This window comes from Euphorbia lathyris, chromosome 2 (genome assembly GCF_963576675.1).
Source record: "Euphorbia lathyris chromosome 2, ddEupLath1.1, whole genome shotgun sequence".
NCBI classification, from domain to species: Eukaryota; Viridiplantae; Streptophyta; class Magnoliopsida; order Malpighiales; family Euphorbiaceae; genus Euphorbia; species Euphorbia lathyris.
The window spans coordinates 114,360,152-114,385,775 of NC_088911.1; the positions used below are offsets into that span (position 1 = coordinate 114,360,152).

Genomic DNA, 25,624 nt, shown 5'->3' on the forward strand with positions numbered 1-25,624 from the left:
ATGGTTACAGAACCCTAAAATTAAATTGGTATTACTGTCTCTTTCTTTCTCCCCCAAAATCAATCGCATCCCGCCTCCTTCCTTCCCACCCATCCACCGCCAGGACCTCCGCCTCCTTCCCACCCACCCAGCGCCTCCGACTGCATCGACTTCACAGGTTTGTCGAAATTCATTCCTAATTAAATGATATGGTGATTTGCTGCTTTGATTTGTGGTGATTAATGGTGATTTACTGCTTATTTATGGTGATTTATCTGCTAATTCTTGTGGTACAGACACAGAATCTGTCTCTCGATTCTGCCCTGAGTTCAGACCACTTCGCATCGTCTTTCATCCTTCACTCCTCTTCCCAGTAGCTGTCGCGAAGCTTAGCCCAAGTCCCATCATTCACAGGCCACTTCAGTCACTCCCAATTTCGATTCACAACTAGCCCCATCTCTTGTTCATCACTCATCATCTACATCTTCAGCCATTCAGGTTAGGTAATTTCAGTAATTGCATTTTTGTAAAAAAAAATTAGGGTTTTCTACAATTGAGAATTTATGTTGTCTGTTGGATTTATATTTCAATTCCTTTAGATTTCTACCTTTTCAATTTCTTTGAATTTATATTTTAGCGATTCATATAGAATATATGCTAAGCTTCTTATTTTGATTGCATTTTATGGTAATGAGGCTTTTTACGGCTAAAAAAGTTAGGCTTTTCCTTTCATAGCATGCATTATACCCTACACTAGACAAGGTCGGGGTGGGGAAAAAGCACTCATGGAACTACTTTTTTCAGAGAGTATCACAACTTCTATCCATCCTGTATATTGTCCGTTTCGAGGGGAGACAGGTTTTAGAACCAGCAAACCCTAGAAGTCAAAATAAGGTTAGGTTCTAACAGCTACTTTATGGATTTCTGCCCGTAGAAGTGAATTTTAATTGCCCTGAGCTGTAGGAAAAATAGTAGGGAACCAGAAGAAATTCCCATAGTTGAATGAGGGGGACATAATCTGCTGAGGATAAAGATTCTTATTCTAAATCAAGCGAGACCAGGGATAACATCCACTGCCCGGGAAATGTGATCTGTGACCTGGAATTGCTTCCTTTCCTTACCTCTTAGATGACCCAAGCAAGTCAGTAAACTATTGGATTTAGATTGGATCCCCAGTCCCTGCTAATTGTAGCGGTGCTCTAGCTCTTATTGGCGCTAAGTCGCTGTCCTTAGCTAAAGACCCTAGAATAGTGAACACCAAGTGAAGAGCCACCCTCCGGGTCGGGGACAGTCCGCCCAGAAACAGAGAGATATCCGGCCAAATGCTTTATAAGGTTGGATCAAATTCAACTCAGATGGATGGATCATCTTGTTCGGGAATAGTTTAAAAGATAGTAGCTTGGGTTATGGAGGAATCTCACTGATAATGATGTATTTAGTGCGGCCAGCAGCCAATATTAATAATAATAGCTTCCATTGGTGCAGAGGTGAGGCCCCAGTACAGCTCTCAAAGGTGAAGATCTTTTGTCAAGCATTTTATGTTATACTAGGGCGATTGGCTTACTTCCTTTGACTAGAAGACATAACCTAACTCAGGCACTGCTTTCGATCTTGAATAATTTGGTAAATTGGAAGATCTCGATCCGCGAGCCCTGGCTTGAATCTCGACAATATAATCCAAAGGTGACATGAAGATATTGATAGCAATATGGGGGAAGTTCTTTTGTTAAAGGCAAAGGCCTTTGTTTTTTTTTTTCCATTTCGGATGACTGTCCCATTCGAATGCTGGTAAATACCTCAATATTCTGCCTTGAAGAGGACTCGAACCTCTTTCCAAACCAGAGTTAGGAAATCGATCTGAAAGCTCGAACTTGTTTAAGGCTGCCTTATAGAAGAATTGTAAATTCCATTTAATTTCAAGAAATGGAAACTTCGGTTTTCAATCCACTTCCAAATTTAATTTGATAGAGTCCATTTCAAATTGTATCATATATCCTCTCTGTTATCTAACAATGTTGGCTTCTCCATTTATTTCTCTCATATAGGAGGTGGCAATGGCTTCAGTCATAACGAAGTTCTTCATCACCTCAATGTTTATGTGGATGGCTCCTATTGCAATCCTTTATGCTTTTCACAATGACTTGTTCCCTGGTAAGATTGTGTTTTCTTAAATTTTTAGGATATATGGTTTCATCTTCAAGATTACTTAATGTCCCTCACAAATGGTTTTAAGATGTTAGTTTCATTGGTGAAAGTTGTCTATGCTTCCTACCCGGAACTTCTATGTTTATTGTTGCATTTTCAAATTAATGTTTATATTTGATCACAATTAGAAAAGTAAGATGTTACTGTATTATGTGATATATAATAGTATTCCTACAAACTTCTGTATAACTTTTATTATATTCTGGATTGATGATAAAAAAATGCATTAAATCCCAACCCTTCAGTAGGTAGGGGAAAATTGTTCCGGAGAACATTCTCTTCTGTTTGATGTTTAATCTGCTTTTATTTTTTCTCCTCTCTTTTTCCTTTAGGCAAGCAACACTGTGGTTGCAATTTCTCTTAGTTGTCCGGGGTGAGCTCTTCTACAGACTTCAATGTATTTAGGAATTTAGTAATGACCTATTTTCCCTAGATAGAAGACTCAACTTTTTTTAACAGAGTTTGTGGGCATTACTATTCTGAAATTTGTTGAAAGATCAAAGGAAATTGAACTAGTATGAAACTCACTACTTGAACTGCTGCAAGCTCTTTAGCATGGTGTCATATCCACTATTGTTAGAATCATACGAGTCACGATCCGAATCGTGACTCTTACTATTCGAGTCGATTCCATGGAATTCTGAGGCGTATCTATGGTATGACTCAAAATCATACGTGAATAACATGCATAATTTTTTATTTTTTACAGAATCAAAATCGAATCTGGCCAAATTAAATAGGAATTTAAGAAAACTAGGAGACTATTGGACTTTGGAACCAATAGGAAACAATAAAACCAATTTTGAAATTAAAAAATAATAAAACAAGTTCCTATTCTAAACTAATCTCTACAAATTCTATTACTTTGCAAGCAAGTCAATTTATTGTGATAAAAGAACCTAAATCATTATCAGACACTCTTCTTTCTTTCAAAAATACAATCGGAAAACATTAGACTAAGATCTAACATCAACTTGAAGAGCAATCAAGTCTCAATAGTCAACATATATTATCATCATCAATTGAAAAAGACACTCAATTGAGATTAGTTAATTTCGAATTGAACACTTCGTTTGCTCTTTCTTTTTAGTTGAAATGAAAATTATTCTTGTTTACAAATTACAATAGATATTTAGAATCTTTTTTTTCCAATTTCTTTGAAATAGGTATGCCTCTTAATAAAGCAATATCAAAGAGATATCCTACTTGGATTCATTGTACTCGAGTTGAGTAGAATAATAGATGCATTTGAAAGTGCAAATATTGTGCATTTGAATATTGTGGAGGGATTAATAGAATGAAACATCATTTAGCGGGTGATCATGATAATGTTTCTCCTTGTACTACATGTCCTGAAGATGTAAGAAAAATTTGCATTGAACTTTTGGAAAAATGTAGAATGCAAAAGTCTTTAACAATACATGATGATTCTCAAGTAATTGGAGACCAAAATAGTGAAAGTATTGGTGGGAACGGGAGACTGGTATGGATGCCTTTGTGACTAAAGGGAAAGGGAAACAATATGAATGCAATAATGAGAAATATAGAACTTGTTATTCAAAGCATTTGTAGATTTTTTATGGTAATTAGCTACCTTTTAATTTGGTGAAAAGTCCATTGTTTGTTGCTATGCTTGAAAAAGTTCGTGAATACTGAGGATTGAAACCTCCTTATTATGAAGCAAGAGTTACCTTTTTGAAAAAAGAAGTTGAGAATGTGAACTTGATACTTGAGAAATACAACAAAGAATGGAAAATAACTGGATTCACTTTGATATGGATGGATGGACATATAAGAAGAATTGATCTCTTGCAAATTTCTTGGTGAATAGTCCAAGTGGTACTTTCTTTATCAAATCAATTAACATCTCAAATGGTATTAAGGATGCACAAAAGTTATTTGAGTTACTTGACTCGTTGACTCCATGCTGGATGAAATATGAGAAGAAAATGTAGTTCAAGTGGTGACAGATAGAACTTCAGCTTATGTAGCAGCCAGAAAAAGGAAAAAGTTGTTTTGGTCTCCTTGTGCGGCATATTACATTAACAATATCTTGGATGTTATGTGACTTTCCTATCTTCAAAAATACAATTAAAAAGGCCAAAAAAGCACGCGTTTACATTTGTCGAAGAGAGCTGGAGAGAGCTGAAGCAAGAGTTACCTTTTTGAAAAAAGAAGGTAACAATGAGAGTCGAAGAGAGCTGGGGTAACAAGATTTGCTACGTCATATCTTACATTGGGTAGTTTTTCATAAAACAAGATTCCTCTTAGAGTTATGTTTGCATCAAAAGAATGGGCAAAGAATGATAGAAACTAAGCAAGTTAATTTCCATAATCCTCTCATCAAGCAGAGAAAATAAAAGTAGTGAAAAAAGATGAGTATTATTATTCGAAATAGAGAAAGGAAAGTTACAAAGATTAGCAAAACCCCCAGAAAGAACATTCTTCCCTCCATATTAAAAGTAGAGCCCTACAAATTGCAGAAGGACTAGATCCAAAATTGCCTACCTCATGCTTTCCTTTACCTTAAGTATATAACCGAATTCCTCCCTCATTAGTTTTTGATGATAATTTTTGGAAATCAATCAAGTATTGTATGAAGTGTGTGAGTCCACTTGTTAAAGTTCTAAGACTTAAGACTCGTGGATGGAGATGCAAAACCAGCAATGAGTTATATATATAAACCCACGGATAGAACAAATGAGCAAATTCAGAAAAACTTTAATGACTTCTGAAGTTTCAAATCCCACCTCTTAACAATAACATCCCAAATTCGTTGATATTTCCTTTTGTCATCATTAAAGTTTCTATCATTCTTTGCCCATTCTTTTGATGCAAACATAGCTCTAAGATGAATCGTGTTGTCTGAAAAACTACTCAATGTGAGAAATGAGGTAGCAAATCTTGTTACCCCAACTCTTTTCAACTCTATTTTACTCGAAAACTGTCTAAATAAACTTAGAATCCAAGCAGGTCGATAGATGTAAATGCATGCTTCTTTGGCCTTTTTAATCCTATCTTTGAAGATAGGAAAGTCACCTATATCTTCCAAGATATTGTTAATTCAAAATGCTGCACAATGAGACCAAAACAACTTTTTCCTTTTCCTCATCAACAACTCACCGATTGCTACATAAGCTGAAGCACTATCTGTTACCAGTTGAACTACATTTTCTTCTCCTATTTCATCCATCATTGAGTCAAATAACTTTTGTGCATCCTTAATAACATTTGAGCTGTCAATTGATATGATTAAAAAAGTGCCACCTGGACTATTCACAATAAAATTTGTAAGAGATCGATTCTTCCTATCTGTCAACCCATTAGACATCAAAGTGCATCTGGTTCTTTTCCATTCTTTTTTGTATTTGTCAAGCATCAAGTTCACATTCTCAACTTCTTTTTTTCAAAAAGATTAACTCTTGCTTCATAATAAGAATGAGGTTTCAATCATCTTTCATATTCACCAACTTTTTCAAACATACAACAAACATTGGACTTTTCACCAAATTAAAAGGCAACGAATTACCATACAAAAATCTACAAGTACTTCGAATAGCAAGTTCTCTATTTTTCATTATTGCATTCGTAGATAATTGTTTCCCTTTCCCTTCAGTCCTATGAAGCATGGACACGGGTGCGGACACGACAAACGACATTTTTAGAAAATATGAGACACGGGTGCGGTGGGGACACAGCAAATTTTATATAATTAATTATATTTATATTATATATAAAAATATATAAAAAACTTGATAAATCACAAATAAATCATTCTCTAATCCATAAAAAAAAAACATCCATAATAAGATAAGTTATTAATTCATCACAAAAACAATCTCTACTACAAATCAAATCAAACCAAAGTACTTAATCTTCAAGCATTTCATTTTCATCATCTTCTTCATCTACAAACACCATCGACTCCAATTCCGGTTCATCAAGAGATAGATCAGCAATCTCAAGGATTCCCGCACCATCCGATGACTCAAAGGCATCTCCACCAATATCCCATATTCTTGTCTCTCCTTTCTCATATTGTGGTGTCTTCCGCAAGTTAGTGTGGACAAACACTAGATCCTCCGCACGTTTAGGAGTGATTTTGTTTCTTCTCATTGAATTGATAAAAGAGTAGGTACTCCAATTTCTTTCACAACAAGAAGAGGATGCCGGCTCCATAGGAGAGCCGCCAATAAGATGGATCCATTTCACCCCTATCATTAATGGAATCAAAATCACCAAACGCTTAGATGAAAACTTAGCATATTCAATTAAAATGTTTCTACGATCATCCCCATTTGGAAAATAGCGTCTAAAACACTTGTTTCTTTCAGTAGAAATCTCCACATCATTATGAGGAGCTACACGTCCAACACCATTTTTGAGCCAATCATCAGTATAATACCTACAAATGTTAACGATTAAATTAAATTTCTAAATGGATGAACTATAAATAAATTATTTATGTCGAAGTAAGAGACTAACTTAGGATTCAAGGAGTGTGCCAAGCAATGAAGTGGGGTGTTGCTTTTGTTCCAACGACACACTAAAATTTCGTGAATCGCATTGTAAAATGTAGAATCATCAGCAGAAATGTCTTTGTGCTCATGTCTAAAGATAACAATCTTTATCTTTTCAATCATTGTGTCCCACATATCATAGATCAAGTGAAGACATGGTTTGTCTGTGTCTGCAATCCTTAACATTTCATAAATAGGTTCAGTGAAATCAACAATGTATCTAATTTTGTCCCACCAAACATCATCAACTACCCTTGACTTGAAAAAAGCAGCTTTCTCCTTATCTTCATCCTTGAAACTATCCCATTTATCACTAATAACTACAAGTGTAAGCCCTTGTTTGATAGACAACATTCTTCTAAGCATCACAACTACAGAAGCAAAACGTGTAGGTGCAATTGACAACATCTTTAAATTGGAAGATTCATTGTAAATGACATTACTCAAGCTATGATTAGCAATGAAATTCTTCATTCCAAATGCATCACTAGCAACTTCAGTAATCCAATTGCATTCACTATAAGTTTCAACATTAGTATCCTTTGCTGCACAAATTTCTTTCAATGCCAAATTAAGAGTGTGGACTACACAAGGTGTCCAATAAATATGTGGAAATTCATTTTCCACCAACAACCCTGCAACTCTACATACTGGTGCATTATCTGTTATCACTTGAACAACATTTGATTCACCTACTACCCTAATTTGCTCTTTAATCAAATTAGCAATGAAATATTTATCTTTATACTCACCTTCGCAATTCACAGCTTTCAAAAACATAGGTCCACTCTCTGATGTAGCCATGAAGTTGATAATTGGCCTTCTTTGAGGATCCGTTCATCCATCACTAACCAAGCTCAAACCATTCTCCACCCATTTACTTTTAGTTGGCATCAACTGCCTTTCAATAACTGCTCTTTCTTTTTGCAACAATGTAGTCCTCAACATATTGTATGCAAATATCCAATTATATTTTGATTTGTAGCCAATGTATACGAACTCACAAAGTATGGGTTCCTAGCAAGATGAAAAGACAGCCCGACAGAATAAAACATTCTTGCAATTTCACTATGTAGTTGCTCAATTCGTTCGTTATTTGCTAGCTTCTCCAAATGATTCGTAATTGATGCCTTCCTTTTCCGTTGATCAAATGGTTTCAGTCCTTCCATCCTAAAGGAGCCAGTTCCTACAGTACCACCAATGGCGCTCGTAAACGAACCACTACTTCGAGAAGTAGGAAGTGAGAATGGATGTGGTTTTGCTTGGGCCTTTGCTGCTGCTTCTTCTCCCACCTCTTTTTGCACTTGAAGATAACTGTCTTTGTTTATTGCAGTACAAGCTTGAATCCCTTGTCCTTTAATCTTCAACAAATGAGCTTTGATTCTGGATAAGGAACCAGTAAATTGCTTGACACAATACTTACATTCAAACTTCACATTTCCTCCTCTTTTGTCAAGAAGTCTATCAATCACTAACATGATTCCACAATGGAGAGTCAGCAGATTTTGAAGTATTTTTCACCATTGTAGCAGAAGAAGAAACACTGGCAGAATTTGTAGTGCTGGCAGATGAAGAAGAAGCCATGAGTGAGTAAAGAAGTATGAAATTGGAAGGGAAGGGAGATGAAGAACCCCAAAAGAAGTATGAAATCCGAATATCCCACCCAGGAGAAGGAATGGTTTCTGTTTATCCCAAAAGAAAAAGGAAATCAGAATCCCTAGAGAAGAACCCAGGAGAAGAATCGCAGTGCATGAGAAGGAAGAACCCAGGAGAGAAGAAATTGTTTCTGATTATTCTCCAAACAAAAACGAAATCGTGATGTTGATTTGCGCAGGAAGGAGATGGAATCGTTATTTGCAGGAGATGGAATCGCGATTTGCGCAAGGAAGGAGAGAAGACCTAATTTAATTCGTGCGATACATACACAGGTGAGATTATAATTTAGGTTTTGTTGGTAAATTGTATAATTGATCCTTAAATTTTATAAAAAATTTAAAAAAAACCCTAATCTTTAACTTTTTTTACCCCAGCCGAGTCCCGATCCGAGTCCCCCCCGTGTCCCGCCGTGTCCCCGAGTCCGGCGAATCCGACTCGGCCACGGCGACCCCGGGGAAGAGTCCGTGCTTCATAGCTTCAGTCACAAATGGATCCATACCATTTTTCCATTTTCCACCAATACTCACTATTTTGGTCTCCAATTACTTGAGAATCATCCGTTATTGTTAAAAACTTTTGTGTTCCACATTTTTCCAAAAGTTCAATGCAAATTTTTCTTACATCTTCACGACATGTTGTGCAAGGAGAAACATTATCATGATCATCCGCTAAATGATGTTTTATTCTATTAATCCCTCTCCAATATTCAAGTGCACAATGTTTATACTTCAAATGCATTCTATTATTCTCCTTAACGATAGTACAATGATCCCAAGTAGGATCACTCTTTGGTATTGCTTTTTTAGGAGGCATATTTGTTCAACGAAATTGAAAAAATTCTAAATATCTATTGTAATTTGTAAACAATAATAATTTTAATTTCTACTAAAAAGAAAGTGTTCAATTTGAAAATTAACTAACCTCAATTGAGTGTCTTTTTCAATTGACGATGATAATATTGAATTTCTCTTCAAGTTGATGATAGATATTAGTCTATTGTTTTCCGATTTGTGTAATGGAGAGTTGGAAGAAATTTTATTTTTGAAAGAAAGAAGAGAGGTGGCGGAAGGGTCTCATAATGATTTAGGTTTTTTTATCACAATAAATTGACTTGCTTGCAAAGTAATAGAATTTTAGACCATGAATTTGTTTCAAATTCCAATAGTCTCCTAATCCTCTTTAATTCCTTTTTAATTTGGCCAAATTCGAGTTTCGCTCCATAATCTTTTTTTTTTTTTGTGCATGTTAACATGAATCGCTGGTCATGTATGATTTCGAGTCATACCATAGATACGCCTAGGAATCCCATGGAATCGATTCTAACTGTACCATTCTAACAGCAGTGTTATAGTATACATCAAAATGAAGCAATGCCGTATAGGCAAGGGTTAACTATTAAGAATGAACTTTCTCAATGATAAGCTTAAAGATATGATGAGAGAGGGAGTGGTAATGATCTCTTCTCCTGATTACAGAGAGCTGAGTGAGCTTGATCTTGAAAGAAAGAAAACCACAACTTGCTAAAAATCACATGAGATGCCAATTCAACTCATCAATAGTGTAAGCATGGTATGGGTCTGTCTAGGTATGGGCTGTAGCTGTCTAGGTAGTATCCTTAATGTGTATATATATGTGTGTATTCTCCTTGAATGAAATATATTCATATAGTTTTAGTCTATATGGTATCCCATGTGTTTCCAGTGTATTCACATGATTTGTAACAAATAGTAAGATGTAGGATTTGATTGAATAAAACAGAGGCCTTTATCTTGCAACTTCCACGGAGTTGAAGGAGTCTTTTCGCTTTGCTGGATAGATACTGTGGTTGTTGTTATTCTTGATAGTCATATTTTCTTTGAACATCACATGCATTTAACTATTTGTACCAAGTGTTCCCCTACTGGATTGAATTCTGGAACAAAAATTAGCACTTTCGTGACTGATTCATGGATATAGTCCTTTCGTTTTCTTATTTGAGCTAGTAATACTTTTGCTTCTTCACATCTGCAAAAGTGTTATATGATTTGAGCTGCTTTTATTCTGCAAGGAAGAAATGGATATCTCAATTAAGCCGAGAAATTCCTCTAGTAAAGATGGCATAAGCATATTCTTAAAAATCTGTGTTTATGATCTGGTTATAGCTCCCCGTGTTTCTGAGACTTCCTTCCCTTCCAACAAAATTTCTTGCTAATTTATAACACATGGTTTTGTTGTATACCAGTGATCTCTTAGCATTAAAACCCTTCTTGAATAAAACTTCTTGCTCTCTTTCACTAATTTCAACTCAGATGCAACTTCCAGGAAGAAAAAAAGGGTTAGATAACTACCACTTAACTTTTTAAAAGTTAATTGTTTATAACCACATATGTAACTTATACAACAACAAAGCCTTAGTCCCGAAATGATTCGGGTGGGCTAACATGAATCATCATATAAAACCGTGAAATCAAGTCGTGTCAGCGACACAAATTCTCTCCCTCCACTCTGTCCTATCCACTACCATATTTTCCTCAATCCCCAATAAACTCATATCACTCTCGATCATCCTCCTCCAAGTTTGTTTAGGTCTTCTCCTACCCCTCACCACTACATCCCTTTGCCACTCTTCAGTTCTCCTAACCGGCGCATCAAGCGCTCTTCGTCTTACATGGCCAAACCACCTTATAATGGGGGATTTTTGGTCGAATGAGTTATGAGATGCAAATCAATTCTATGGATGCTCATGTCTTAAGACGATTACCTTTTGCCATTATGCTGGATACACATCTCCGGTGGGAATCTGGTCCCAACCGTCTTTAAGTGTTGCTAAAATTATGCAACACTTGGGGAATTCTGGTTTTCAGACCTAAAGTTTCGTAGCTTTTTCTTATGTGTTCGCGTGTTGGATTTTCGAGCTGAAGGATTAAGTTGTGTGAATGGAGATTAGAATCATATAGCAAAGATACGAATCATTATTTTATTAGCTGGGGTATGGTTGCCCATGACAAACAAGTCCTATATATTGCTTGTCAAAATGATGGAGAAAATTTGTTGTTGAAATTATTGCTTGGTTTCCTTTTGTGTATAACTTGTTTACTATATGAAATTTCAGTATGATCATTTTGGTCAAATAGCGTCATTATCTCTGAATAAGTTGCTCCTGATGCGGATTTCATATTTAGATTTGAGTTGATAAAGTGCATTCCATTTCCCATTTGGAACTTACAGGTATAACACATCTATCTCCTCAGTCATTGACTCTATTCAGTGGATTCCTAGCTGTGATATCAGTGAATATAGTTATTGCCTTTTACATTTACCTGGCAATGAAGGAGCCTTCCGATAAACGTGAGCCCGAGCCAGATCCCAAATTTCTTTCAGAGGCCAAAGCTAGTGTAAGTCAGCTTATAGGTAAAACTGAGGATTCATCACAAGCTCTAAAGAAGGAAGAGTAAGCAGTTGAGGACTGTATGTATATATTCATTCCTGACTCTGAGCCTCCATCAATTGTTATTTGATGCTACAAGTGCCACTATTTCCTAATTTATTGATTCTTAGTAGCTGCATTATGATCCTTAACTAGCCCATGATCAATGTTGTTTTTATTTGGTTCTTTAAATATATAATTCTACATTTTTATTGCTAGAATCAGCTACAATTTGATAATTAGGTTCTCTGATTTTTGATTGTTGTATAATTTGAATTTGAAAATTTTCAAATCATTTATAGTCAGCTTTTACCAATAAAGATGTTCGTTTTCGTTTAGCTAGTTTGTTTTTTTCGTTGGTTCGTTTTCGTTTATAGTCAGCTTGTACTCTAATATACATGGACAGATTCCCAATGCAATATGGTCTAGAGTTTCAATTATTTTTTTGTCTAAAAATTCTTGAACGTAGTACTATTTTAATATTATATTTCGATTTGATAAAAATCCATCAAAAACTTAACGGAGTATTGATTTGAATAATTTTAACTACATTTATTCTTTGTATCTATATCATAATAAATTATGGTCATATATCACCCTCCTATGTAATGAAAGAGTCAAGGACAAAACATAAAAAGAAAAAGTGTGAAGAAATTATAGGAGGATAAAATAGATTTTGATTATAGTTTACGAATTAATGTAGTTAAATTTATTCATATATATATATATATATTAGTAGCATTTAAGTATTAGTAAAACCTTTTCTTGTGTTAACCAAGTTGAATGTTTAATGATTAAAAGAAGATTAAGATAGATTATCTTCATTGATTTGAAGTCCAAATGTGGAAAATGATAGCGAAAGTAGTATGTATGTGTGAAAAGATGAGGTGAGGTCATAGCGAAAATCGTCAAGAGAAACAAATTCCATAGCTTTTAACTACAAAAAACAAAAAGTATTTTTATGGAGTAAAATTAACATAAACTTGGCGAAGGAACCCAAGAACAAGTAATGTGGACGATTTACATTGTTTTGTCCTGTTTCCGTATACCAGGTTTCTTTTTTCATCACTTTTCACACCTGACAACTTTTTTATCTGTTTTTTTCGGATATGCCAAGTTTTATTTTGTCCACTTCCACCTTCTCCCTAACTTTATTTTATACATTTCTTTTCTAATTATTTAATTATTGCTCCATGTATGTTCATATTACTACAGTATATTTTCAGTAAACAACAAAATGACTTTTGTGTTAAAAAGTTGCAGGTTAAATACTATTTTAAAACAAATAAAAAAGAAATTACCCTTATTCATTTAGATTTGGATTCTCCCAAAATCCTTTTCAATTTTAAAGGTCATATTTATTTCAATTATTAATTATAAAATTAACTGTTGAGATTTTATTTTTAATATTTGGATATTTAATTTCTAAAATTTAACAATTAAATTTTAACCATTAATTTTTTAATTAATAGTTAAAAATTACAGCATGACTGATAAAACTAAAAAGGCTAAATCCATAATCAAGCCTTTAAACTTTCATAATTTTAAAAATTGAACCTCTCATCATTTATTTTTCTAAATTAAACCTCTGAATTTTAATTTTCATATCTATTGAGTCCTCACTAATTGTTCCATTAGCTAACGTCAGTGAATAACTCAATTTCTATAAAAATTATAGATAGGGGTTTAATTCTTAAAACCTTAAAGGTTGAATATATTTTGACATTTTTTTATTTAATTATCTTATTCCTTTTTATAGATAATAAATAAAGGAATAAAGATTTTTTTAAAATTTTCAATATATGTCAAACTATTAAAGAAATTTAAATGAAAAATAAAAGTTCCATGAAAATGACTTTGTGTTAAAAGACTATAATGGATAAATGAGATTTTAGAATAATTTGAGGTTTAAATATATAATGGATAAATGGAGTTTAGAATAATTTGAAATACGTTAACGTATTATGTCATGGGATCTTTTTAACGGTATATGATAAGCTCAAAACAGACAAGCGATTGAAACTCAAAGTTAACCACTTGAAATGGTTTTGAAGGGATGAGAGAAATGAGATTTTCCACTAGTTTATAAATAAAGAACTTTTACTAGTCTTTAACTAATTATTAGAGGAAAGATTCTCATGTGTAGGGGTGAAGTCAAAGCAACACGGGTTATGAGTGCATTCGCATGACGTGGACCACGCGAATGCCACACCGAAATGGGGTCCCTTGTTCATTCAAGTTCTATTTTGTGTAATTAACTAAACTAATAAGAAACTTCATGATGTCTCTCAATCTGGGACGTAGGCTTGGTAGACGACTTTTAGTACACCTGAGATAAGATCAACAAACTATCAGAGAGGGTCGGGAGTACGACGTCTGTTCTCTGATACTTAAGAGTGATTGCGTATTTATAGAGATAAGTGAAGGTACCCTACAGCTAGGTAGGTTTCCACATGACAATACTTGATTGACACACGTGTCTATGCACTTTTGCACATCTCTCCCCTTTCCGTAAGTTACGAGGTATTCTGAGGATTAGGAGTGTATGTTTCAAGTTCACTCCTCAGTGATTATGCTTTTAGCATAAGGCTTCTCATTAGGAGTGTATTATTGTGATTGGGACACGTGTCTTTAACGATTATGCTTTTTGCATATATCTGCTCATTGGTCTACTTTCAGCTCCTTCGTTTGATGTGATATCACTTCAATTTCCTCGATTAATATATAATTCATTCATTCATAAATAGAGAAAATAATTCACAATTATGTTGATGAAACCAAAGATTTGTAGCAAATTGGATATATACTTAATGTTGTGAAATATACTATATATATACTCACTTAAGAAGAAGTTGTTTCAAATGCTATTGTTAGCATCGACAGATCATCAGAAAACAAATTACAATGAAAGGACACATACATACATGTTTTAATGTTTATAAGTACTTAACACATGCAATGGCTGCATTTGATCAAGATTAAGTTAATTAAATAATAATTTGCAGTAATTAAAAAGAAAAATGACAAGTAAAGTAAATATGCCTGAAGGAGATAGAATGGAGAAGGGTAAATGTATTAAGAGAAGGAGAAGATTGAACTCAAATTCAAATGATGATGAGAAACAATCAGAAATTGATGATAAAAGTGCAGCTACAACTGTTAAAAGAAGCTCCAGATTTCGAGGAGTTAGCAAACATAGATGGACTGGAAGATATGAAGCTCATTTATGGGATAAAGCCTCTTGGAATCCTACTCAAAGGAAGAAGGGAAAACAAGGTTTATTTCTTCTTAATCTACGTTGCACGGACACTCTTTTTAGTAGCGTTTCTGTGTTTTGTTTCGGTGTCTCTGCATTCATTCATAACTTTTTCTTCATTTTTTGGTTAATGGGTTTGATTTTGTTGGTCATGTGCTTGGATTTTTTGGACATAAATGGAGCAGTGTATCTTGGTAAGCATTAATTTATCAATCCTTTGGTAATATTTACTCTACATGGATTGATGACTGTAATTGACTCAGAATCGAGCCGAGTCGAGCTTTGGCCTGCTCAAGTTTGGGTCTTCAGAAAATTGATGAGTCTGAGTTCGAGTTCGAGCTCAAGCTCAATATTCTATTCATGAGATGCTCAGGAGCTGTTCGCAAAGTTGTTAACAAGCTCGTTCACGAGCAGCTCATTAATTCATTTTCGATTGCGATCAACTCATTAATTATATTGCTTTAAAATTTCTTTAACACAAAACTATATAGTTTTGAAGTCTATAAAACTAAATTTTACATAAACTAAGTTGTTTTACATTTCCCTTTTACAAATATTATTATTAAATAATAATCGAACCAAGCGTTTTCATGAACAATGTAATCGAGATTGAACATGAGCTTGTTCATGAATCTATAATCGAGCGTACATGCTCGCGAGCTTTCAAGTCTAGCTTCGCGGTGCTCAAACTAGGCTCGTTTATAAATCAAGCCGAACACGGTCGAGCTTTTATCGAGACGAATACTGAGCCGCTCGGCTCATTTACAGCTCTACTTGGATCATATATATATATATATATACATAATTCATAATTTAATTATAGGAGCCTATGATGTAGAGGAATCTGCAGCTAGAGCATATGATTTAGCTGCTCTTAAGTACTGGGGAACTTCTACTTTCACTAACTTTCAGGTAATTTAATTAATTTTAAGTATGTAGCCTTTAATGTTATATTTGTTTGATTAATGGTTGTTGTGTGTACAGGTTTGTGAGTATGAGAAAGAAGTTGAAATTATGCAAAATGTGACAAAAGAAGAGTACTTGGCCACTCTTAGAAGGTAGGCTAGATAGCCTATTTTCTTAATTCAATCATTAATTCCTTTTGAGTAATTATTTAAGAAGAATATATATATATATATATATAATGTTGCAGGAGAAGCAGTGGTTTCTCAAGAGGTGTATCTAGATATAGAGGAGTAGCAAGGCACCATCATAATGGAAGATGGGAAGCAAGGATTGGGAGAGTTTTTGGGAACAAGTATCTCTACTTGGGTACTTACAGTAAGTTACTTAGTTAAATTTAGATACGTTCATGATTCAAGTTGGATCGGATTCGAACAGAGCCTAGCATTTTACAAGGAAAAAAAAAAAATGTTAGTCCAGACCTAGTTCAATCGGTTGTTATTTAGATGGGTTTGGATTGAGTTCGTATCGGGTTGATAAATCAAATCCCAATTACAATTTAAATAATTTTATCTACAAAATATAAAGGAAAAAAGAAATCACTTCTCATTTGTTTAATTTACAAACGCAACCCCGTGGTTTAAAGTTTGCAAATAGAGTTATATGGTATGTGTTGTAAAGTATTTTCAATTACACTACTAAATTCTTATTACAATCAAATGCATTTTTATCTTAAAAAAAATTACATTTACATATCAACAAAACACATTCCCTCTAAAGCACAACTTCCTTAAATTTAAAGGATAAATCATATGGTGATTATTTTATGATTTTTTACTAATGGATAGTTTATAAATTAAATCGATGCTTAAATTCATTTTATACCATTGTATACTTTGATTTGGGTTATATGTTTTGTCAATAAGTATATATAATTTTTATAACAGATAAAAATGTCATTGATTATCATCGGAAACTTTGTTTAGTAAAAAAAAACATAACACAAACATTTATTTGCAAACTTTGAAACCACATGTATGTATTTACAAATACCGCAAATAGGGTCGTAAATGAGCCAGTGCGGTTCGGTGGTTGGCTCGATAAAAGCTCGGCTCGACTTGATTCAATTTGTAAATGAACTGCTCGTGAGCACGATTTATTGGTTCGGTTCGTAAACAAGCTGAGCTTGAGCAGGCCAAAGCTTGGCTCAAAGCAGGCTCAATTAGAAAATTTATGAACAAATTTTAGTTTTGTGTTAGTTCACAAATATCTAAACTTAATATTATTTCATTTGCTATTAGATGAGTTCGTTCACAAACATAATAAATGAGTAATGGACGAACTAGTTGTCAGCATCTTGTTTATTTATTCACAAACTTTACTTGTGAGTTTGTTTATGTACACAATTAAAGAGTTATTTGCGAACAAACTTTATAAATATAATTAACGATTTACTCACAAACAAGTCATTGTTAGATAATTTTCTTAATGGACCAAAGTTCAAATAGGATTTTTGGGATCGAAACAAACTCGAAGCTCGACTCGAGCTTGTTTATTTTCGAATGAGTTGAGGGCTCGGGTTCGAGCTCATGAATTTTATAGAGAGCTGAACTTGAGCAAACCAGAACTCGGCTCGGCTCGATTACGGCCCTAACTGCAAATCACATTCATTTCCTTTTTTACTTTGCCAATATATATTCATTTTTTAATAATTAATATTAATGGATGGCTCCGTGCTATTTTTATAAAATCTAAACATTTCCGAGATATAAACAGACGTTAGCACCCTTGGATGAGGCCAGTTCTAAATTCATTTTTTCTTATCGAAACTCGACCCATTGAACGCAGATCTGAACTGAACAAGTTTAGCTGTTGCCTAGATTCGTGTTAAATCCACCTTAATTAATTAATTAAATTATTTATCCTTATATATATAATTATAATTGAATGAAGGTACCCAAGAGGAGGCAGCTCGGGCATATGACATAGCAGCAATAGAGTATAGAGGGATAAATGCTGTAACCAACTTTGATTTGAGCACTTACATCAGATGGCTCAGACCACCACCACCACCACCAACTGATCCTGACCCTGACCCTCATTTTCCTCCTTCAAATTCAAAATCACTGCATGATCCAATCATTTTAAATCTAGACTCCACCACTCCCTCCACCGTTGACCCTAATTTCAACCAATTTCACTCAATCTCACCTGCTTTCACCAATAATTCTTCTTCTTCTTCTTCAACAACAGCACTTAGCCTTCTGCTCAAGTCCTCCATGTTTAAACAGCTTGTGGAAAACAACTTCAACCAAGAAAATGACACTAAAGAAAAGCAAGTTCAAGAGACTAATTTCACACTCACTCCTTACATTTATCCTTCAACTACTTCTTTTCACTTTGGGACTTAACATCCAGTCCAGGCATGGCAGTGCTAGAAAAAGAATTCATCTTCTTTGTTTTTACATAGAATAAAAGGAATTATGTTTTCTTTCAATCACTTCTCCATTTATAATAAAATAAACAGACCGGACTGGGTCGGATCTTATCAAGGATGATCCACCCGAATTATTCAACACCTTCTACTCAATCTTGATAGATTCACATGCTTGTCTTAAAGACCTTTATGTTACTCGTGTATGCTTGTTCAATTTTACAGTACAAATATGATAATTATATTTTCTTCAATATTTATCGGCAGAAGCAGGGACACCTGCCAAAAGCAAAAGAGACCCAAAACTAACATTTTTATTAAATCTCAAAATATGCAAGGGACAGTCAAGGAAAGAGGGACCCAAAAGTAAATTTCATTTTTATGAAAAAGATACAAAGATATTACTTTTAAAGCATATCATACACTTAGTAAAATAAAATGTTTTTTTCATATTAAATTTGTTGTTTTTATTAAATCTATTGTTAAGTGTAATAAAAAAATATCATTTTTCAAGCAATTTTTCTTTTACTAGCCTACTTTGCTTTTTATTTGTATTTATTTATTAAAGTTCTCATTTGCTACACACCCGAAATCTCAAGATAAGCCTTGGGCAGAAGATTGACAATCATGATCAGAGAAGAAAAAGTCGCAACTAAATATTTTGATATCTACAACTAATCAAAAGTGGCAAGTCCACCAAGCACATTTACATTTGAAACTTAAAATCTGAACATGGACCATTTAATGAGAGATATTTGAACCTAACCTATAGAAACTACCATAAAAGAATTTTCCAGGAATGGATTGTTGATAGCGTTCTCGAGACTTTCCCTTGTGCTCGAGACTTCCCTTATTTGTACATTTAATGTATACTACATAACAACTCAACGAGCGTGTTGCAATATGAAGGCGGCTAGGTAACCATCTCACTCAGATTGTTGCATCAGCACTTTGCTGAACTATACCTGCAAATATTATGTCATTTAAAACATGGAACATAGTATATTGACATTATAATCGACAATAACTAACCATATAATATTTCAAAGGACAACTAATATACGCAGCAAGGAAGTCCACAGTGAAGCATTTAGAAAGAAGCGTCTCAAAAAAAAAAAAAAAAGATAAAAAAAAAATGACAAGACAAGACAAGTGCCGAAGTGCGCTCTAAATGATGCACTAAGAGGCCACCTTTCAGAAGGAATAAGAAATTCAATGCACACCAGAAACATTCACTTCATCAGATCAGAAAGCAAAGCATGAGGGGGAATAAGTATATGGCAGGGGCTTTTATTTCGATGAGACAGAGGAAGATAATTGAACACTACGTTAAATTAAATTAAATAAGGAACACTCAACCCTTCATATGAAATAGAATCAATATTGCCATGGACAGGACCTGACAAAAACTAACAGTAACTTATTGTCAAAAAATATGCAATCAAACTGCACATCTATTCTACCACTTCCATCTAGACAAGTTAGTTTTCAAACCTGAGCAGAGTTCTAGGTTGGTTAATTTGTGGAGTACATGGCGAGTCCGCCACCTTATTAATTCCATCTTGCAATATAATATCGGAGGTTGTTGTTGGTTCACCGTTGGTTGGAAACAAATTGTCAAAATCCTTGAGACCCTGCTAACAAAGAAATATTCAGGCTCAAGTCCACCAATAATAACAATGGCACCACACTTCTTGCAATCTAAGCATCAAGAATATAGACTGATTAAAAACGATGCCACAAGTTGGGTATCAATTTCAATGAACCAAGATGGCAATCAATGTGGGTTTGGGTGTGGGTAAGAGATAGCAAGATTAGAGAATACATACCGTCAACTTTGGAAGTGCACTACGAGTTCTCCCAGAAATTTTAAGCTCATCCTGCAAGAAAAAATTTGAACACTTTGGTATCGACATTCAAAATCCAAAAATATAACTAGCCTTCAACAAAAAGAGGTGACTAGAGAAGAAACATGAAGCAACGAAAACTAAATCCTCCCGGAATTCAACACAGGAAAACAGAACGAGAGATATACCAGCATGCAAAACCAGAGGCAGTAAAGTTAAATCTGCTAAGGAAGAACTAAAAAGTTCCTTGTGTATACTATTTGATAAGGATCATAAAAGAGAAGGTATCTCATGAGATTGTATTGTAGGTATTTAAGGGAAGGCTTAAACTGAAAATTTATCCTTTCCCTTACTTCCTTCTCTACTTAGGCAGAATTGAATTTGGAAAAGCCCAGCCCCCGGTGCTAACACAAGCGTTCATCCAATAAAGGAGTTACCATCTTCCTTTTTCTTCTCAGAATGATTCAAATTCAAGTGCAAAAACTACTCAATTAAAAAGATTTTGAACAGCCAAAAACATGAAATAATAACTTTTCCAACCTCCAGAGTTTTGGGCAATTTCATATTCTTGCCTCCAACAAAATTGCACAGGTACAACACACCCATATTTGCAAGATCCTGCAAGAATGGTTGAATCAGTTAACTAACATACAAACAGGAAATCAAATTATTACAGCTCCAATTACAAATGCAGTTTCAAGAAATGGACACCACGTGCTATTTCTTTTAACAACCACGCAGATAAAATAAAACTGATTACACATACTTTACAACACTGATTTGTTTAGAGAAAATGCTTGACCATCTTAAGAACTTTTCACAATATAATTCTACTCAAATTCCAACCTAGGAATACACCCTCAAGAAAGGAGAGTTCCAATGCTCACTATCTGGCATATGCAGACTTAGTTATTACAGCAAATTGGAAATTTTATAGCATGAGAAAACTTGTTGATCACTTGAGTAAAACTGCCCCAGTTAATATACTGAATAAATAGTTAATTGCATCAAAACGATTTATATATGAGACTCTATAAACAACAACAACAACAACAAAGCCTTAGTCCTGAAATGATTCGGGGTGAGCTAACTTGAACCATCATACGAGAACCACTCAACCCATTCCCAAATTATATATATATATATATATATATATAAGCAGAAGGAATAAAATAAACAAAGCAGGCCTGTCCGAACTAAGCCAACACATATGTTTCTAATACCAGAATAATTTGGGCAAATACAAGCCTGGAAAAAGAAGTAATAGGGAAAACATAATCCTTCCTATTAAGTTCAATAGGGCTTTGTTTTACCTGCTTCTCCTCCAATGAACCTATCTTTCCATCCTGCAATACGAAGAAAGCTACAAATTACAACAAGTTGAACAAAATGAAAATAGAAGAAACCAGATTACAAGAATGGAAAGAGTATCACCAGAAAACCCCTATTTTTGGTAAGAAAAAGCAAAACAAAATAAAAATGAAAACCTTTATAGAGGACTAGTTAATGGTCTCCCAAATTCATTCAATATACATAGAATATAAAGTGGAAACCTTCAATAAAAAGAATTCATTTTGTCCAAAAAAGACATGAAGAGGGGATAAATTACATTACAGACATTTAAACAATAATCAACAGTAGAAAGCCAAGAAGATCCCCATCAGTTCCTACTAATTTGGACGAATATCATGAAATCATGCTTACCAAACCAGAAACTAAACATTGCAACTGCCAAAGCTCAGAGCCTATTTGTGATAGATTTTCTGAAGCAGCATTAACCTGTCTCAAAAGATTATAGAACATTAGAATGATAGCACAAATTAATATTCCAATTACCTAGTATCTATAATCTACTATTACGCTTTATGCGCATAGAAACAGAGAACGATATAAAATTTGGCATTCCTCTACTTTAATTGTACTGTAATTACATTGAAACTGGTATAATAATAATAATAAATTTTGTTTAACTTCACAAACAATTTGTTCAAGTGCAAAAGTTTCTTCCTCCAATATCAACCTTCATCAAATCTAATCCATTATTTTAAAATCTATAGCAATCAAAATTTTCCATTTATGCTCCACAGTCTTATTTTCAGTGATCTTTCAGCATTATATGAACTACAAAAACTGACTATTGCACATTTTTAGTGACATTAAGTACTACTATCACTTCAACCATAGTTGAGGCATTTATATTGGTTTTGATATATGGTCTAAATATCATTTGATAGATATACATGTTGTTATCTTACATCATTTTGAATAGCCTTTGAGATCTCCTTTTGACTGTCCATTTTATCATCCAAAAGCTGTATGCGTTGTGTCAAATGCACCTTTGCAGCCTGGCCAGAAAATAAAGAGAGATAAATGAAATAAGTAATCAGATGCCAAACTAGTGCATATAACATTTATGAAAATGATACCTAAATATGTATTTTCAGTGATGAATATATAAACATCGAATTAATTGACAAGGGAGCATAACAGTTTCTGTTTCAAATCGGATTGTTACAAATTTTATCTTTACTCTGGATTTGTATTTGGATAATCTGTTGCATCTTATCTTATTTCCTTTTTGTATATAAATCACTTACACAATTAAATTATATGCAGGCATCATTCCAAGCATTTTTAATAACATCTACGTATCCAATGTGCTAATTTATCATATTACGGATCAATAAAAATCAAGAGACAATTGAAGAACCAGGCTGAGCAGTATTGCTGAATAAAATTGCAGAACTAACAGTTCTCATTTTATTCTTCTGATAACAAAATTTATACAAAGGATACTTATAAACTTCTCTTTCTTTTTATAAGTTGGTTCATCAAATTAATACACATATGTGAGTGAGAGAAAGGCTTAAAGAGACATACAGATAGCGCCTCAGATACTTGCTCCAGATGTTTCGTCAGGTTTGAAACAGCATTTGCCATGCTCTTCTTTGTCACATACATAAGATCCGAGAAATTTAGGCCCTGGTTATCGGAAGTGAAAGATAAAGATTCAGTCGCCTCAAAGCAGCTAACTTGATCTTATATGTAAAAGAAACTAGAACAAAAAATAATGATCCATGCTCTTAATCCAAAAGTTCATCTAAGAGAAAATATTTTGAACATTAGGCAAAGAAAGACTAATGCTGGTATTTTAGATACCTTCCACCACATGTAACCATAACCCAATGCCCCGACAGCAGCAGCTGGGACTATGAGATTGCTCAAGTTTCCTAAACCAGGTAAAAGGATTAAATTGAATTCAGCATATATAACAGAAAAAGAATAATTAAATATTTCTTAGTAGTGCTTACCCATTTGACCAGAACCCCCATTGAGAACAGTTATTTGTCGTGCAGAGGCCAGTTGCCGAACCTCCATAGCCAAACGCTTCACCTGCAAGAAATTTCAAAGCAGCTAAGCACCTCAAAGATATAGCAAAACCAGGCAAAGCATTCACTTGTTTAACCGCAAACACAGTTACCTGTTGGGCAATGACATCACTGTAGTCAGAATCATCTGGATGTTCCCCAGATTTTTCCAATCCCCTCACCAGCGCCTGAAAAAAGAAGAAACAAACTTCAGACTATTTCCTATGTTCGGTTCAAGGAAGTATAGAAAAATTCACACCAGAAATTAAGCATAGCAATCATGAAGAAGAAGAAAGAAAAAGTAAATCATCACTCATTAGACCATTTAAACCACCATTCGCAATTTCTTGGAAACAATGATCAACATCGAAAAGAACACCTAATTTTATTTTAGTTATATAAAAAAGACCCAATCTAGCTAAAAAAATTGAAATTCCAAAAACCGACGAATCGAATAACAAGTACCGAACAAACTAACTAAATAAAGCAACCACCGAAGTACCTGAAGTTCACCGATCACATCAGACAATTTGCCATTGTTAAACAAGATCGTACCAGTGTATCCTGCTAAGGATCCCCAAATAAAAGAAGTCAGGTTAGAAAAGCGAGCTAAGTTTAAAAACAGAAATTATATGATGGATGATGAGCGATTGTACCTGCACCGGCCAAGATCAGGATCTTAGAAACGCCCATTCCGGTTTGCATAGCCATGGCTGCAGGTGAAATCAGGAAGAAGAAACCTAGATAATGGGTTGGAGACGGGACGGGGGAAGAACAGATAGAGCTGATCGTTTGAACACAGTGTGAGAGAGAAGTATGTATATGTTGGTCTCGACCTATTGGGCCACTGGATCATATGGGCTGCGTTCTATCCGACCTACACCAAGTCCTTCAAAACGATGCCGTTTTTAGTCCACACAGTTGGTTGTCACCTGAAGGCAATGCTTAGTACGTGACAAACCAAGCAAATGCGAAAACGTCGCTCACCCAAAGAGTAATGTCACAATTATGCTCAAAAAGAAAATAAATACTGCTTGAAAATAAAAATATTGATGCAGGACATTTGCTTACTTTATTTTCTCCTCGGTTCATATTAAAAATGAAAGTTTTTGGTATTGGATTATGGAACTATTGTTTGGCCCTGTTTGGTAAACAGCGTTTTGGGATAAAAAGAGCAGTTTTGACCAACTTTAGCGGTTTGACCACTGAAATCGCTGATTGGAGTGTTTGGTGGAGAAAGGTTTGGTGGAGAGAGGTTTGGGAGAGAGTTTTGGGATGAAAACGCTAATTTAGAAAAAGCTCCTTTTAGGAGCTTTTTCAATTAGCATTTTGTAATATTAAAATTAATGGACTTCTTTAACCCTAATTATTTTATGTATATTTTTATGTATTAAAAAAAATGCCCTTATTCGTCCGCTATTATCAATCAGCTAATTTTTACCAAACAGATCTACATAAACAGCTAGTCAAATCAGCTAACAGCTAACAGCTAATTCCCAAATGGAGCCTTTGTCTTTTATATATGAAAATTAGGTTTTTTTTATAAAAACAGACAATTTTTATTTTTCCAACAGTAAACAGTAATAGCAAGCAATAGGTAAACCAAACGGGCCCATAATACAAAAAAAAAAAAACCCTAAGCCCATGCTTATAGTGACTTGCTAGTAAAGTTGTAAAAAACATTAGTCGGTACTCGAAAATAAACCAGGAATTAATCGGTTTGTACTTTTGTATATTCTTATTTGTTAATAAATAAATTAATTATATAAATGTACTTAAAATATATATTATACTATCTAAATATAATAAGATAAAATGATTTAATATAGGAAAAACATGTATTTTTGTACATATCTTTTAAGTGAAAACAATAATATTTCTACAACCATATGATTGAAACAACTCAAATAAATAAATAAATAAAAACAATGTCTATAAGTAGTATAATTCACAAAAAATTATGAAACAATAAGTTTAAACTCTTACACCATATAATACTTGAAGGATAAATATCACATATTCTATACGGGTTATCGAATAACCTCTAATG

At 34.1% G+C, this 25,624-nt stretch overlaps 3 protein-coding genes across 5 annotated transcripts; 2 read left to right on the forward strand and 1 right to left on the reverse strand.

The window, feature by feature from the left end:
• LOC136219557 (uncharacterized) lies at positions 1–12,104 on the forward strand. Of its 2 annotated transcripts, none has more exons than XM_066007001.1 (4): positions 1–157; positions 276–482; positions 2,025–2,130; positions 11,568–12,104. In XM_066007001.1, exons 3-4 carry the CDS (start codon positions 2,034–2,036, stop codon positions 11,792–11,794), a joined length of 324 nt encoding a protein of 107 aa, XP_065863073.1. In that variant the 5' UTR covers positions 1–157; positions 276–482; positions 2,025–2,033; the 3' UTR covers positions 11,795–12,104. The 2 variants fall into 2 exon arrangements, with proteins under 2 accessions (XP_065863073.1, XP_065863072.1); XM_066007000.1 differs by having other exon boundaries at positions 276–477.
• A 2,700-nt stretch (positions 12,105–14,804) lies between these two features.
• Positions 14,805–18,470, forward strand: LOC136217385 (AP2-like ethylene-responsive transcription factor At1g16060). Its single transcript, XM_066003982.1, has 6 exons — positions 14,805–15,042; positions 15,208–15,216; positions 15,846–15,934; positions 16,007–16,080; positions 16,176–16,303; positions 17,879–18,470. The coding sequence occupies exons 1-6, from the start codon at positions 14,805–14,807 to the stop codon at positions 18,334–18,336; spliced, it is 996 nt and encodes a 331-aa protein (XP_065860054.1). The 3' UTR covers positions 18,337–18,470.
• A 523-nt stretch (positions 18,471–18,993) lies between these two features.
• Positions 18,994–24,387, reverse strand: LOC136219558 (uncharacterized). 2 transcript variants are annotated; one of them, XM_066007003.1, is made up of 13 exons: positions 24,231–24,387; positions 24,077–24,138; positions 23,688–23,762; positions 23,518–23,599; positions 23,366–23,436; positions 23,087–23,188; positions 22,462–22,551; positions 21,911–21,985; positions 21,520–21,552; positions 20,747–20,824; positions 20,189–20,239; positions 19,854–19,993; positions 18,994–19,324 (listed from the first exon to the last, which is right to left on the reverse strand). In XM_066007003.1, the coding sequence occupies exons 1-13, from the start codon at positions 24,283–24,285 to the stop codon at positions 19,303–19,305; spliced, it is 936 nt and encodes a 311-aa protein (XP_065863075.1). In that variant the 5' UTR covers positions 24,286–24,387; the 3' UTR covers positions 18,994–19,302. The 2 variants fall into 2 exon arrangements, with proteins under 2 accessions (XP_065863075.1, XP_065863074.1); XM_066007002.1 differs by having other exon boundaries at positions 24,077–24,141; positions 24,231–24,386.
• Positions 24,388–25,624: the final 1,237 nt, after the last annotated feature.